This window comes from Scomber scombrus, chromosome 10 (genome assembly GCF_963691925.1).
Source record: "Scomber scombrus chromosome 10, fScoSco1.1, whole genome shotgun sequence".
Classification (NCBI taxonomy): domain Eukaryota; kingdom Metazoa; phylum Chordata; class Actinopteri; order Scombriformes; family Scombridae; genus Scomber; species Scomber scombrus.
Window position 1 is genome coordinate 24,631,733 of NC_084979.1, and position 15,234 is coordinate 24,646,966.

The following is a 15,234-nucleotide window of genomic DNA, read 5'->3' on the forward strand; positions in this document are numbered from 1 at the left end:
AGCATCTTATATTTGCTGTGCTGTTTCAGAAACTGCTATAGTGTGCTATCAGTACGAAAATCGGGTCCGTGAACAGCGGTTTTAGAGGCGTGTGTTTGTTTGTTTGTTCAGATTTATGTGATGGCATCAAACAGATTTTGTGGATGAACCTTGTCCTGTTTCGATCGCCTTTTATGTGGTCCAGAAAGTTGTAAAACAGAGTCATATAGTTTTTTAACTGGTGTTTCTATCACACTGTAATCATACTCACATTAACATCAACTTGTAGGTAAAAGAGAAAAAAAGTATATTACACTTTAAAAGCCTTGGTTATTGCCATGGTTAACACGATATTCTAAGGCGGTGAGAACAGTATGTCTACATATATATTTCTCCTGCATCTTCAATCCTTGTTTATCTCTTCTCTTTGTGGATGAAAGCAAATTGACTGCATGCATCTTACTCCTTATAACCTAAAGCATCCCTAAACATAGTTGAGAGGCTGAGGAAAGGAAGTACCACACAGTACAACCGTGGTATGTTTGATCCATCGTGATGGTTACTGCACAGCACATACAGAAGCTCCGCTATATTCTACACAAAGCACAAAGTTTGTGCTGCAATAATTATTTCTTTCCAGACAAATGCACCTGTCCTACTGCCAATCCTCTGTTTAGATATACAACAACGTGTTTGCCAAATGGTAAGAGATGTGTCTTGATTGGTAGTTTTGCTTCCACAGTCCTCATCAGGATGAATTGTTGTCCATCTCCAGATCTTCAGTATATACTGGTCCATCACACAGCCGTGGATTCACTCGTTTTTTTAATATCAGGGTTCTTTGATTCAGGCAGTGTAGAAGCACCTGGCTTTCTCTTTTCCTCTAGTCACCCATCTCTCCTCTGTTTTTTCTCTCTGTCTCTCTTTCTCTCTTTCACTGTAGCTCTTATAAATATGCTGAAATGAACTATACTCTGTTGTTAGTGGTGAATGATGTCTTGTGATACTCTCTACGCCTTTGGATAGTGCTGTGTTTATCGTGTATGATGTATTCATATTAGTATTTATGATAATGATAAGTCAGAGAAAAGAAATATCCAAGACTCCAGAATTCTGCTGTATTCTTATTATATGGGATCCATGTGAAACAAAATGAAATAAACTTGAAATTATTCTGTTGAAGGTTAAAATGTGTACTTCTGTTCATGGTCGCCTTTTTGTTTATTTCATCAATTTGGGTTCACTAAAACTATCACTATAAATAAACTATGTTCAAAACCAGTAGGGGAAAGTAACAAAGTACAATATCAGTCAAACATTTGAACACTTTCTCATTCAAGTGAATGGAAGTGTGTCCAAACCATTGATTGGTACTGTACATTAACTCAAGTACTGTACAATTTTGAGGTTTTCAACCTTTTTTCAACCATCTTACAAAAAGCAGTGTGTAGTAAGGGTCATATTTCAGATGTCTATGATTTGTTAACAGCTCCAACAAAGAGTGATTTTCCCCTCTAAACTTCTCACATGGTTTCATTTCAATAAATGTTCAAATGATCCAATATTTCAGCAAAAATCAAAGATTAGAGAAAAAAATACAAAAACTGAACTTAAGCTGAACCCATTGATCATCTCATGACCCCTTACATTTATCTGCTGACCCTTTGGAGGGGCCCCACCCCTAGGTTGGGAACCACTGGACTAAACTAGCTAACTGTATATAAAGTAGTGTAAACTAGCTCCACCTCCAGCAGCTACAACAGTAACATGCTGCTCTAACACTGATGCTTCACTATTAATAATCTAATGATGTCATATATATAATAATATATCAGTCAGAAGGACCAAACCACTACTTTTACTGTAATACTTTAACTACATCAAGCTCATAATACTTATGTATTTTTTCTTAAGTAGGATTTTTCATGCAGGACTTTTACTTGTAATGGAGTATTTTTACACTGCTTAATACTTATACTTAACTAAAGGATCTGAGTACTTCTTCCAACATTGTTCAAAACAGCAGAGCAACACGGATGAAAGTGAAATAAAAACATTCAGGTGGTACAGCTGGACTAGACCTGCTCTGTTTCATGATGGTTTCATACAAAGCTGTAAAATGCAGATGGTGTTTATGTATTTTGGTAACTGACCTATTTTGAGAGGCCCTTCTGTATATTTCAGAGCAGCAGGCGTTTAAACACCTTTTCAGGCCTTCCGTGAACTCTGTATGGCGCACCCTAGTGTTCAATGTGGGTATCAACTGAACTGAGGCGGTTTCCTCAGTCACTGCACCTTATTTATCTAAATCTGACAATTTCATTTCACTTATATTAAGTCTTGACCATGTAAATAATGCAAGGAAGATCAGAATTTTAAAAGACTATACCATTATAATGTGCACTGGACATTGTGCCAATAGGCTAAAACTGACTTCAAGGACATAGTTTCATTATATTTGATTCAATTGTCATAATTTTACAGATAATAGACAACTGAATTGAGCTTTAAAATACAGCTGAAGTAGTCTAACGGCTGCCATACCATGGACAATGTTTCTGCAGATACATCAACACCTGTTAGGCTGATTAACATATACAATTAACTATTGCGATATATATTATAATTAATGTTATATTTCATGCTTTGGCCTGACACATAAGCTCTGTTATTAGGTGGCAGGTCTTATCAGTTTATTTTACTGTAGTAGCCAAAACAAATGTGTTTGTCCTTTTGAAATAAGTTTGGCATTAAAACTCACTCTCTCTATTAATGTTCAGTTGGTAGCCTGTGTGAGCTATTCATCACCAGACGTGTCTCATGCAAACTATGTCACAAGCACTCCTCTGTAAACTCCCACATTTGATAAATCATCCACCTGGATATGCTGCCTTCAGCAACAATTGGAAATACCAAACTTCTGAGGTGGATGAATAGAAACCACTGGAGGAGGTGTTGTCTTATGAATCAGTCATAACAGATAAATATGTACAAGGCTGGAAATGTGACAAACTTTGACGAGAATCCACTTGCAGAGTGTCAGGCCAGTAATAACTTATGATGAAAGTGATTCAAATATTAACTACATTTTGTTTTGTTTTTAGTTTGAGACGACTTTCCCTTTATTAGCAGTGGTAGCAGAGGGATCAGTCAAGTAGTCATCAGTGATCTGGTGCTTTGTATGTACTTTGTTGTACAGTTTTGGGTTGTAATGTATGCATACGGTCTGTATTGTTGAGTATTGTGTTTTGTGTTTAAATGTATGTAAATGTATAGTTATGCAGTTTATTATGTATTTTACTGCTGAGTTTTACGTGTTTTAAAAGCCCATCTAGTGTTGGGCATCGCAAACTAGCTCAGGCTATAAATGTTGTGTATGTATGTTCATACTATATACTTGTCTCTATACCAATAAACATTAAATATACTGTATGATAATATGACACTCTTAAAGGGCCAGTACTATTCTGCATAATATCATCTATTCTATATCTGCTCTGCCTTAGCTCATGATTCTGACTTAAGTATTTTATAATAACAGGAAAAGATTATATCAAACAATTATGACTTACTGTCTCATATGAAATGGGTCTCGTAATTATTTTAGATCTATACTTTAAATTGATTTTTTCAGACCAGATGTCTGTACTGTGCTTGGAGGAAGTAATCCTGCACATGGGTGTTAGTCAGAGGTGTCGCAACTGCTACATGTCTGTTATGTTGCATCTTCGATATGGTCAGTACGCCATGCTTGAAGTTACACTACTTGTCTTATTCCTGTAAACATCACATTTCCAGCAGGTCCATTTTGTCAAAAAGATACTGAATCTCAGGAACATCTTTTCTACACCAGTAGAAAAGACTTTTTGGGACATAACACATGAATGGCTACTTACAAAGACTATAATACCTGGTTTTAAATATAATATTGTTATATTTGGTGTTTTTATGTAAAATAAAGATTGAAAAAGTCTAATTTATGTGTAATAATATCTTGATTATGGGTACATTTTACGTATACAAATATACATTTTTAAAAATGTCTTCAAGTTTGATCACATTTAGAAATGACTTGAAAATGTTCTTTCAATTAAAAAAAAAAGGAAGATATAAGTGGAGTGTGCATAGTCTACTGTTACAACAAGCATTGCTACTGTTTGCTATGTTTGCACCTTTTTATATTGCATATTGCACTTTATTGCTCCTATAGATTATCAATGTTTTATTTATGTCTTAAATTGCAACAACAGGTCCTACTATAGTAGTGGAATGTCCGAGGAGCACTTGAATGCAGCGCGGCTCAGCTGTGCTCGGTGGAAAAGGGCCAGCAGCAGCAGCAACAGCAGCTCCCCTCTGAGAAAAGTAAAAGCCAACGCCCCACTGACAACTCCTCGACTCTGCCCTTCCTCCTCCTCCTCAGAGAGAGAGAAAGTGTCTGCAGAGCTGCTGTGAGTCTGATCAGCGTACTTCAGCACGACTTTTCAACGAGGAAGTTGATTCATCCAGCTTGACAGACACACAGAGAGAGAGAGAGAGAGTGTGAGAGAGAGAGAGGGAAAAGTTGCCTGAGCGGGAGCAGCAAGTCTGTTATTGAAGGACTGTTGAAGAGATCTTTCCATTGACGCTCGTCGGTTCTTGACGATAAGGCTGCACATTTAACACACACACTTTCTCGGTTAGGCTCATAAGTTATTACAGTAGTCTACACAATGGCTGACACTACTGCGTCCAATGGTGCTACCTGCGTGGATAGGCTGAAAAGTTACGTGAGGACCCAGAAAGGTTTTATCCTCGCTGGTGAAATGGTAAGTTCACTGACCGTGGCAACAACATGTATCTTTGAACTGTACAGCTTTGTCATGAATGGCAACAACTGTTTACAACATTGCTGTTTAGTCTGCTTAAAGTGCTGCTTCTAATCAATATTTTATAGATATTAAAGTGGTTATTATTGATTGCTCCCTCCCCTAATGTTAGGCTAGATAGATAAGAGATTTCCTGTGACTTACAATAACTTCTGCTAATATAAATGCCCTTCTTTCTTCTTGAGATCTGTTTGGTCTCACTTTCTGAAAGCAGTGTGTCTGGTCAGCAGGGAATGAAAAGCATGCGGTCTGGGGGTCGAGGGATCATAAATAGAGGTTAAGGGTTTCCACCTGTCACTTGTGCTCCACTGTTTTCTCATTTGGCACCACGGAGCCAAATGCTGAGCTCTAATGGCAGATGAAAGGTCATGTGGGTGAACTCAGAAAGGCATCTCCTTTTTCTACTTATTACCACAGGCTGCATACTATTTGTAGGCAGGGAAGCGGTGGCCCAAATATGGGAAAGAGAAAATGCATTGTGTGTTACTTTCTTGCTGGTGTAAAAAGCTTTTTTGTGAGGTGGGAGGTTTTTTAACATCTGGCTCCGGTTAACAGGAATACACACCTTCAGATTTGAAAGTGGAAGCACCATAGTAAAACTTTCAGTCACAGTGAAGGATTGATTTAAATGTGTGGTTTTAAAGTAACCTCCTGACTGACAAAGTACAACCACTTCCTATTCACTTTGTTTGCTTTTCACAGCAGAGTGTTTTCTTTAAACAGGAGTTGCTTTGACCTTAAAGTTATGCAATATAACATTTGTTGTGAGCCACATGCACCACATGCACTACAGAGTATTTTTCATTAGCCAGCTGTACTACTGCTGTTATTGCTTTTCCAGGCTCTAAAAGTAAGCAGTTATATCGCTGATGAAAAAGCTCTCATAACTCAGCAAGCTCATTATAAAGCAAGTTGGTGGTCAGTGGTCTGCCCATTGTAAAGGTTTTTTGTTTTTACCCCCCTCCTTCCTTCAGAGGTAATGGAAATTCCAGGCTGTGTGTGAAGTTTGGTAAGAGCGCATGAATAGCTTTGCACACATCTCTGGTGCACCATTCAAGGATAAACCACACTTCACTGGAATTACTCGGTGGTTTGTTGTTTCTGCTTCCTGCTCGCGACTTTACTGCAAGCCTGATAAGGGCCAAAGGAAGTAATCCCTGATGGTGGATGCCTGAGATAGTTTACCGTGCAGGGAGTTGACTATGGGAGCGAAACAGGAAGACAAATATCATTACTGCTTGTTAGGTCCAATCTTAAAGGAAATAGGATATTTAACCCCCAGTAACTAGTTTAAATCTTCCTGCTACTAAACCAAAAGTACACAGAATAAATGTCTCTTTTTTCAGCTGACTAATGCACTGTCAGCACATTGTGACAGCAAGGTTTCCATGCCGTTGACACACTACAAAAAAATGTTACACTGTTATTCTTCCTGTCAGAGACATGACCATACTTGAACATAATTTAGGAATTGAGGCTGCAGAGCAACATGAAGGATAAAAGTCACACATACGCCCATGTAGTGCACATTTCTGTTTGTCCTGTAGCACTAAAGTTAAGCCAGTAGTGATAAGTCTGGATGAGTCATTCACCGCGTTTATTAGTGGCATTGTTTTATGACTGGAAACCGTTTTCTTTATCAGGTTATCTCCTTATAGAAGTTTCTTCACTAGTATAAAAGGAAGGGTTGAGCTAAAGAGAGAATATGACCAGATGATGAGTAAGACAAGCAATGAAACACAACTTTCCATTTTGTTCTAAACTCACATGAGGTATATCTAGACCTAAGCCACAGCAAGAGCTAAAACCGCCCCAAAATGTACGTGACTTCCCTAGTAACCGTTGCTGTTTGGTGTTTCTCCTCACCACGGGCGAGCTCTTGGCTCTCATGTATGCTGCTGACTATAATTAGCCAACAGTTCACAACAATTTCCTTCCAGTCCGTTAAAAAGAGGAGCTCATTATACTGATGTGAATAAGTCTTAGCTGGATCTTTTAAAGCTGCGACATGAAAACAGATCCGCTGCTGTGTTGGAAGCATAAAGGTGTCAACATCTCAGGGCCTTTCTTGTTCTGAGGGACTCTTGTGTAGTGGGTGTTTCTCTGTGAGACAGCCTCCTCAGTGGCCCCTGCCCTCAGAGCAGCCGACTCTGGCCTGAATAGAGCCCCTTTTGTGTTGGAACGTGGCCTCGGCCGGCCCGCTACTCTACAGAGGCAGCCTGTGCCAGTCCAGAGAACACATGAACTACTGATGTATCTGGCTGGCTGGCTCCACATTTGTGTAACAGTTGGTGGTGTGGAGAGGCGAAGGAAAGCAGTAGTGACAGATGTAGAGCTGTTGTCGAGTCAGTTACATCATGTGTGTATCATATAGACGGCAGAGATTTGAGACTGGCCACCGAGTCGTCTGTGTCTGAGAATAAAACGTTGCAATGTGCAACAAGGGCTGTTTTTAGATGCACATTAGAATCAGTGCCCAACTAATTTAGTAAGTGTCTACAAAAATAAATAGTTATGCCTCTCACAGGAAACTAACCCACCCACCAGATTACAGTTCAGTGAAATATTTACATGATTATATGTGACTATAGAGCAGAGCTGAAACTAACAATTATTCATTCATATTGTTTATTAATGAACAGTTTAAGAGTTTGATCATGCACTTGTGCACACGCTTGCACGTGGACATGTACACACAAATAGAGGAACAGACACACACAAACATACATAAATACATCATGCACACACATTGACATGAATTAGGAAACACACTTACGCAACACATGTAAACAGATTGTTATGTGATGTAAGAATGATCATGTCACATGTATGAGAATGTCACTATTTATTATCTGCACAATTTAGCTAAACTAATGATGAGATGTTACGACCAAGTAGAAAAGCCAAACCGGGGACAGGAGTCGCAAATTAGCTGTGCAACACGTCTGTATCATGTCACTGTAATCTATTACATTGTCTAAAGCTACAAATAATTCAATAAAAGAAAAGTTAATAATTTTTCCAATTAATGGATTGTTGAGTTTATTCAAGATCACACTATTTTTCTGCCGATCAACCAGTAGATTAATGACTAATCACAAGATTCAGAGGTTTTACTTGTCATATGCTCATATAGTACGCAGTGAAATGAAGGGTGGCATCATCTTAATGCTGTGCTAAAAAGGCTAGCTTGCAAAAAATAATAATAATTAGAGTAGGAGTGAGAAAAAATATATTAAAAAATGCAAATGAAAAAGATAAGAAATTATGAATATATGTAATACAAGTATTAAAAGTGACCCAATGTGTCGGTTGGCTGGTGTCATAGTTGTAAAGCAAACTATACAATAACTATTTGTAGTCCCCCACTCCTTCGTAGCTGTCATATGTCTGTGCATCTACCCACAGAGTTTGACAGCAGCAACAATGGCGGTATTGAAAAATAAAAGCTGATACTGAGCTGTAGGCTGCCTAAGTTTATGATTTCTCCACGCTTGCAGCATTTCAGTGGAATGGACTGAGAAGAGTTCATGCTTACTTTTTTCCCTCATATGGAAAAATATGATCATGATGGAACAAACATTGGCTGTAAATCGAAAAAGAAAAGCAGCATGTAATAGACTGACTGCTCGATGAAATGTAATGGAGTGCAACCAAAATCCATCTAGTTGTGTCTAACCCTGATTTTTGTGTAGAAAAACATCTGTTTCTTGGCCAAAATAGTTGTGATGAAGTCCATGAATTGTAAATTGGCTGCAGTGAATGGAACAATTACAGCTTTGTTTATAGTGATTTACTCTCTGATTGGTTATTGACTGGATCATTTTCTGTCACTGAGCCTTCATGTGACAAGCCCTCACAGGTGAATATTTAGCTGATCGACACACTATGTATATGTACAATTTCAAGTGACATGAAAAGTTTAACTGAGGGGTGGAAGTTAGGCACCATCAGTTGTTGTTTTTTGCATAACACCAAAGTATTATGGGATATCCTCTGTATTGTGCAGGTGACTGCCATCATCATGGTCATATTGTGCTCAAAAAGTCAAATTAATTACTCTCTCTGTTCTCTCCTCTTCTCCTTCCCTTCTCCTTTCCTTTTCACTCCTAGTTCATCAGTTTTATTATCATCATCTGCTATGCTGCGTCTTTTTATGGAGGTTACTCTGCTCTGGCCATCTGCGAGATGATCTTCGCCATGGTCTTCTTCGGTATCTTCATGATGGATATGGACAAGCAGTTCACAATGGTCAACTGGATGTGGAGTGTGAGTGCTCTACGTGGTTTACCACACAATGTCACACATATACTGTATGTGCATAGTTACACAATGTTTCATTTTCTGCTTCTCTCTTGTACAGGATCTTTTCCGTGCTGGTATTGGTGCCATCCTTTACATCATCACTTCTCTGATCTGTGTGATTGGAGGTTCTGGGGACGGTGCACGTATCGCAGGCGGGGTAAGTAAAACGAGTGTGACTCAGTTTGAGTTCGCAATTTTCCCTGTGAGAGTTTGCTTGTTTTGACAACCACTAAATACTTTCTAAAAATGAGTTTTATTGTAGATGTGGCAACCTCCTACAGTATATATTAGAAACTGAAACTCAAGGATTTTTTTTTCATTTCATGTGTTTCTTATGACACATCCCTTAGACTCTTAGAGAAGGCACTCATCCGTGTTGGGTAATTTGTCAACTCAGAGCATATCTCATGTTTACTTCCTGTTTAAGTGTAGTGCAGACAACAAGACTTTTGCCAAGATTTGCAGATAAAGTTCTTAAATGTCAGACAAAAACCCCCAAACCTTAACCTTGTCACCATGGTACCTTTAGTTTAAGTTGTCCAGAGATGAGAGTCCCAGGCGCTACAGCATGTTTGATTTTGTAGACAAGTCTGAGACAGGAGATTTAGACTTTAATGTCCTCTGAGAGGCATTTTGTTGAACATATAGACACATTAAAAGCACATCAAATAAACAAAAACAACAATAGTCCAAGATCATCTATTGCAACCATCATAAATATCATTGCAGTCCAGTCTGGCATTTAAAATGTGTGTCAATAACTGTATACCAACACTTTTAATACATATAAATAGTGAGTATACTGCACATCCCCTTGTTCATGACATCCAGACACAGTCCATGTTTTTCCATAGACTCCCCATGGCCACGGTATCTTAATTAATTGAGTTATTGCCATGGGAATAAATTAGTTTTTGCGTTGTCAGGTCTGATTTTAGTGTATTTGTACCTCTGACCAGAAGGGAGTGGCTGGAAGTCTACTTAGAGTAGATGTGATGTGTCTGCTTGGAGAAGAGCAGCATCCGATGAGAGTGCACAGGAAACTGGAGGCGGAGAGGGACATAGTGCAGCACACAGCCTCTAATTATATCATTAATATTGTAGAAATAAAGCTACAGTGGAAATTGAGATTAGATTAGAGTGACATAAGATAAGTCAAAGATACAAGCCATTGTAACTGATAAAGAGAGAGCAGCAGGTCCAGCAGCTCTGAGTGCAGCAGCTGAAAGTGAAGATGGTGCTGATACGACTGATATCTCACCAGAATAGTGAGGAAATGCAGAAAGAAAAAAAGAAAAAGTGAAGTTACCGCCTATAGTGACTGGCTCAGGAGAGCGGGTCGTCCACTAATCGGAAGATCGGTTGTTTCGTTTCCCAGCTCCTCCAGTCCGTATGTCAAAGTGTCGTTGGGCAAGATACTGAACCCTGAATCGCTCCCGTTGGCTGTGCTAATGTTGAATGTATGTGTGAATGTTAGCTTCCCACTGATGAGCAGGTTGGCACTGTGTGTGTGGCAGCACCTGAATGTGTGTGTGTGAATGGGTGAATGTGACTTGTAGTGTAAAAGTGCTTCGGGTGGTCAGAAGACTAGAAAAGCGTCATATAAGTACTGTACAATCCATTTACCATTAGTTTGAATGTCAAGTTCTATAAGTTCAAATTCAGGTTTATCACAATATAAACCTCTGTTTGCTTTCACAGTGGAATTGAAGACACTGAATATTATTTTCCCTTTTTAGTCTTTAAAAAAAATTAGTTTCTTCAATTTTAGTTAAGTGGATTGTTCTCTCAATACACCCTCTCAGTGTCTGAATTCACATCTCTTTCCCACCATAACTTTCCTTGTACCTTGTAAAAAAAAAAACCATGTATGATATTTTCCACCTGCTCTTTTATATGATGCACACACTGGCACAGTCACTTCTTATGGAACTACTTTTACAATATGTTTTGCATTCTCTCTGATCCAAAGCGGAAATCTGAGCTGTATTATGGTCCAATAGTATTTATTACGTATCAGTTACAGCCTGTGGTTCAGACCACAGTGTGAGTGGACACACCTTCACCTGTGACTCAGCCTTAAGTTTGTACCATGGTAGCTCATGTTTAGATAACTAGCGATGGCTAATTAACGTACTTCACTGTGTTATGACTGGTTGCTGCTGCTGTGTTTATGCTGTTATTATGGCTGTATCCATGGCTGTGGTTTTGGTTGCTATGGTGAATACAGCTGTGGCACATACGTTTTAATGGGTGTAGCTAAGTACATACAAAGGATGTATGTGTGAAGTTAAGTGATGTGGCTGAGCTGAAGCTTTTCCTCTATGATAACTCTAAATCTGATAGAAGTATCAGGTTCAGATTTTGAGTGTCTGGTCTAACGATGCTCAGCTACTGTTAATAGAAGCAGTAAAGAGTAGCCACAGTGTAATTGCTACATATACATTGCATCAATGAAAAAACCACAACAGGAGCCATAACCGTACTATTAAGATAGGCCATAATCATAACTGTACCCAAAACCACAGCTCCAACTGCCACTACAGCTGTGTTTACTGTGAGTGGATGTATATAAGCCTACTGTTGGAGCCTTTCAAAAGGAGTATAAGCCGTAAATGGATAATATGAATTGTCACATAAGTTCTCCTTTTTTAATATTATAACTCTGTAGAGGTGTGACCCAACACAAACTTCCTGTGGATCAGAGGAAATGCAAAAAGCCTTGCGGTGTAACACAAAAGTGTTACTTCTTCATTTTTTTCATTGATATTATGTTTTTCCAGTCATGGATATTGTCTAAGAGGAATCATTTTGTATTCAGGACACCTCATCTGAGATAAGTTGTGTAGTTTGTAGACTCTCAGATCAACATGACAACAGTCTGTGACTAATGATTGTGAAAGTCTGTGTAGTCTGGTTTTAGTAACATTTGATTTAACATTAAAAAAACATGACTTATTTATTGTGAGTATTTTACAGTATTTCAGAGTATTTCCATTTATCTGAATCAGAAGCAGGTGAATATACACAAGCAAGGAATTTGCCTTGATGTTGAAAATACAACTATCATCAAATTTACAATAAAAAACGAGTGAAAATATGTTCTACATTCACCAACAGAGTGATGTTTTATGTGACCAGTGAATTTTGTTGTCTCTTAGGTATTTGGCTTGATCGCTGGTCTGCTGTTTGCTTATGACACCTACACCATCTTCTTGCAAGTCAAGACCACCAGGCAGCACACAGCGGCCTCCACCGGTAAGAACAGAAGAGGTTTATTTTAACATTTTATATCTGAATTATTATTATTTTATATGTGCAACACATTTTTTGTCTCTCCAATATCTGTCTTTTTTTCGTTTACAGAAGACAGAGTTTAAACACTCCAGCATGCTTGTGCCTCTGTCAAGTAAGCAGCAGGAGAAGAAGAGGAAGTTTGTGCAGGAATTAACGGAAGAGTGAGTCAGAGGGGATGATGGACAGTAAAACGAACGGGTCTCAGTTTAGACAAAGCTAATGTATGGTGTGAAGAGCCGAGAGATTTTTAAGACCACGCCTGAGAGGAGGATGACATAGCCAAAGTGAGCGGTACTGTACATCTGTGCCTTTATTTCAGACAAAATCGTGTCTACCACATGAAGAATCCTCCTCACAAACCTCAATGTTCCACTGAAGCTCAATGTTTGATCTGATTGAAAAGGGAAAACTGTAAATAATAGGCAATGTAAAACTTTGGTTGTTGTCATCGCACAGTTTGTCTAATACACGTTTCTACTTATAATGAACTGCTGTAGTAAGGAGTAACTGTGTCATTTGGGACTTTTAAAGTAACTGACTCATGAATGGTTGCTTTATGAAGTGTTTAATATCATAATTATAATGAGTTTGTTTTCTGTATTTTCAGTGAGATTTATCAACTGGTTATCCAATTCCCACTCTTTTGTTAAAACATTGGTTTTTACAGTGCCTTTAAAGGACAGGTTCACGTTCAAGTTTCTAAGTCTGCCCTAAAAGAATTGTCAGCCCCAATAAACCTTTTTTACATGTTTTTCTTGCTGTAATCATTCCTCCTCTTCACACTGACCATTAGAAGATCTCTTCATAATGCATTTACAATGTAAGTGATGGGAGCCAAAATCCACAATCCTTCTTCATTTCAAAAATGTATTTAAAGTTTATTTGAAGCTGATATGAAGCTTCAGCTGTCCAAATTAGTAAAATCTAGTATTTTTCAACATTACAGTCTTTTTAGTGCCAAATTCCCTCCTTTTGTTACTATTTGATCACTACAGCTAAACAGAAAAACACTATCCTTAAAGTAGACTCACAGATTGATCTAAACACTTTACTTATAGAAACTGAGAACAATGGCTCAAGTTTCCTTGTTAAAACTGGTTAGAAGCAATTACAGTTTTTAAAAAACCTGTATTACAGAGCTAATCCAAAGTCTTTGGGACTGTAACATGCAGTTCACAACAGAGGAGAATGAGAGGCGAGTATAATTTCTGATAAGGCGTGTCCTTGACAAAATGTAAGGGGAGTAGGTTTGTGAGCGCCAAATCTCACCATTGTTTAAACTACTACTGTACATTTAGACATTCCCAGACTTCGGTAGGCGGAGATCTCTGATTGTCTGGTATTGCAAGACTATCCTTTAAGAAACAAAGAGGAACACTTTTACTAAGAAGACCGTAAATGTGGAAGATATCACCTTTTATTTGACTAAGACAGCTGAAGCCTCCATATTATCCTCAGATAAAAATTTGACTGATAATAAACTGTGGGTTTTGTCCTTTGTTACTTACATTGTAAGCACACTTGGAGGGGAACTTCTAATGGCCAGTATGAAGCGGGAGAATGATTACAGCGACCGAAGCCAACATTCAAATGGGAACCTGACTGTTTTAAGACAGACTAAAAAAAAAGAAAAATGAACCTCTTCTTTAAATCTCATTCAAATTACCAAGTTCCTTCACCTTATTTGCCTTTTTTACCTCAACATTTGACGTGATCTACCGGCACTGATCAACAAAGGTTTTGGCTTATTTTTGTACTAATCAGAATTTCGTCTGCATCATTAGCAGCCGTTGACATCCAGTAACCATCAACCACATGTTCATTGTTGCATTTCTAAAATGATTTGCATCATCCTCCAGTTTTACATATCTGTTGATATGTATTGATGTTTATCTGATTCTTGCTCAGGTCTTTTGTTTGTTTTTTCTTACACTTGTAACACATTTGTAAGGCACACAACATGTCATACCGTCCAGTAGTACAGTCCAGTTGTCTAGTTAACATTTCAGCTCATGTTCTCTGTTGATAAGGCAGAAAAGTCACATTGTTGGACTCACATGATATGAATATTTTAATAGCTGTAATTGTTTCCTCAACTCCATGGTGTTTATTTGTCCAAGTACCACAATACCTTATCATTATTATTATTATTATTTTTGTTCTGTTTTTTTTGTTTTTTTAACATGCTTTACAAAAGTGTGCAGTTTGTCATTTTAAAAAGTAAAAGCAGTTGTGGTTTGATAAATAAAAGTCATCAATACTACAAAGAAAATCAGTTTCTTAAGTTTTGTGCCTACATTGTACTATAAAATCTTAATAGTTAAACGAGAATTTATGCATACAATACAGTAGCTCTATACTTGTGTGTCGTCAGATATATTTGGGCTTGTCTTCTATCAGATTGCCACTAGATGGAAGCAGACTGTTACTCATTATTTGAAAAGCATTACTAAATTGTGAGGGGTTCCTGTCCCATTAGCGAGAAGTAACTGGGAGAGCTAACAGCTAAAACTCTATCTAACATTACTGTGGTGGTTGTCTGCACCAGCCTCCCATCAGGCTGTTGGTGCTCAGATATGATCAGGCATTACTGTTTTTTTTTACACAGTCATGCCTGCCAGGATCTTGACTGACCTGGTGAACCTTGGCATCTGTGAGCTCTAATCTCATCTGAAAAATGTCTATTGCAGTTATGAATGCCGACTCCCCTTTTCATTTTCAGATTACTTTGTGTTTACCAAAATCCTTTTCAACAATGCTTCTCCTGTGGTGCTACTGCCTTTCAATT

At 38.1% G+C, this 15,234-nt stretch overlaps 1 protein-coding gene across 1 annotated transcript; it reads left to right on the forward strand.

Annotated features, from left to right (window-relative positions):
* The first annotated feature begins 4,372 nt into the window (after positions 1–4,372).
* On the forward strand, positions 4,373–14,712 carry plp2b (proteolipid protein 2b). Its single transcript, XM_062427859.1, has 5 exons — positions 4,373–4,784; positions 8,958–9,113; positions 9,208–9,306; positions 12,311–12,407; positions 12,516–14,712. Exons 1-5 carry the CDS (start codon positions 4,689–4,691, stop codon positions 12,527–12,529), a joined length of 462 nt encoding a protein of 153 aa, XP_062283843.1. The 5' UTR covers positions 4,373–4,688; the 3' UTR covers positions 12,530–14,712.
* Positions 14,713–15,234: the final 522 nt, after the last annotated feature.

Excerpts from the sequence above, each read along its gene's own strand:
- plp2b (XM_062427859.1), top strand. The coding sequence starts at position 4,689 with ATGGCTGACACTACTGCGTCCAATGGTGCTACCTGCGTGGATAGGCTG. Across the intron at positions 9,114-9,207 it reads TGGTCAACTGGATGTGGAGT|GATCTTTTCCGTGCTGGTAT; the intron begins GTGAGTGCTCTA and ends TCTCTTGTACAG. Across the intron at positions 9,307-12,310 it reads GTGCACGTATCGCAGGCGGG|GTATTTGGCTTGATCGCTGG; the intron begins GTAAGTAAAACG and ends GTTGTCTCTTAG.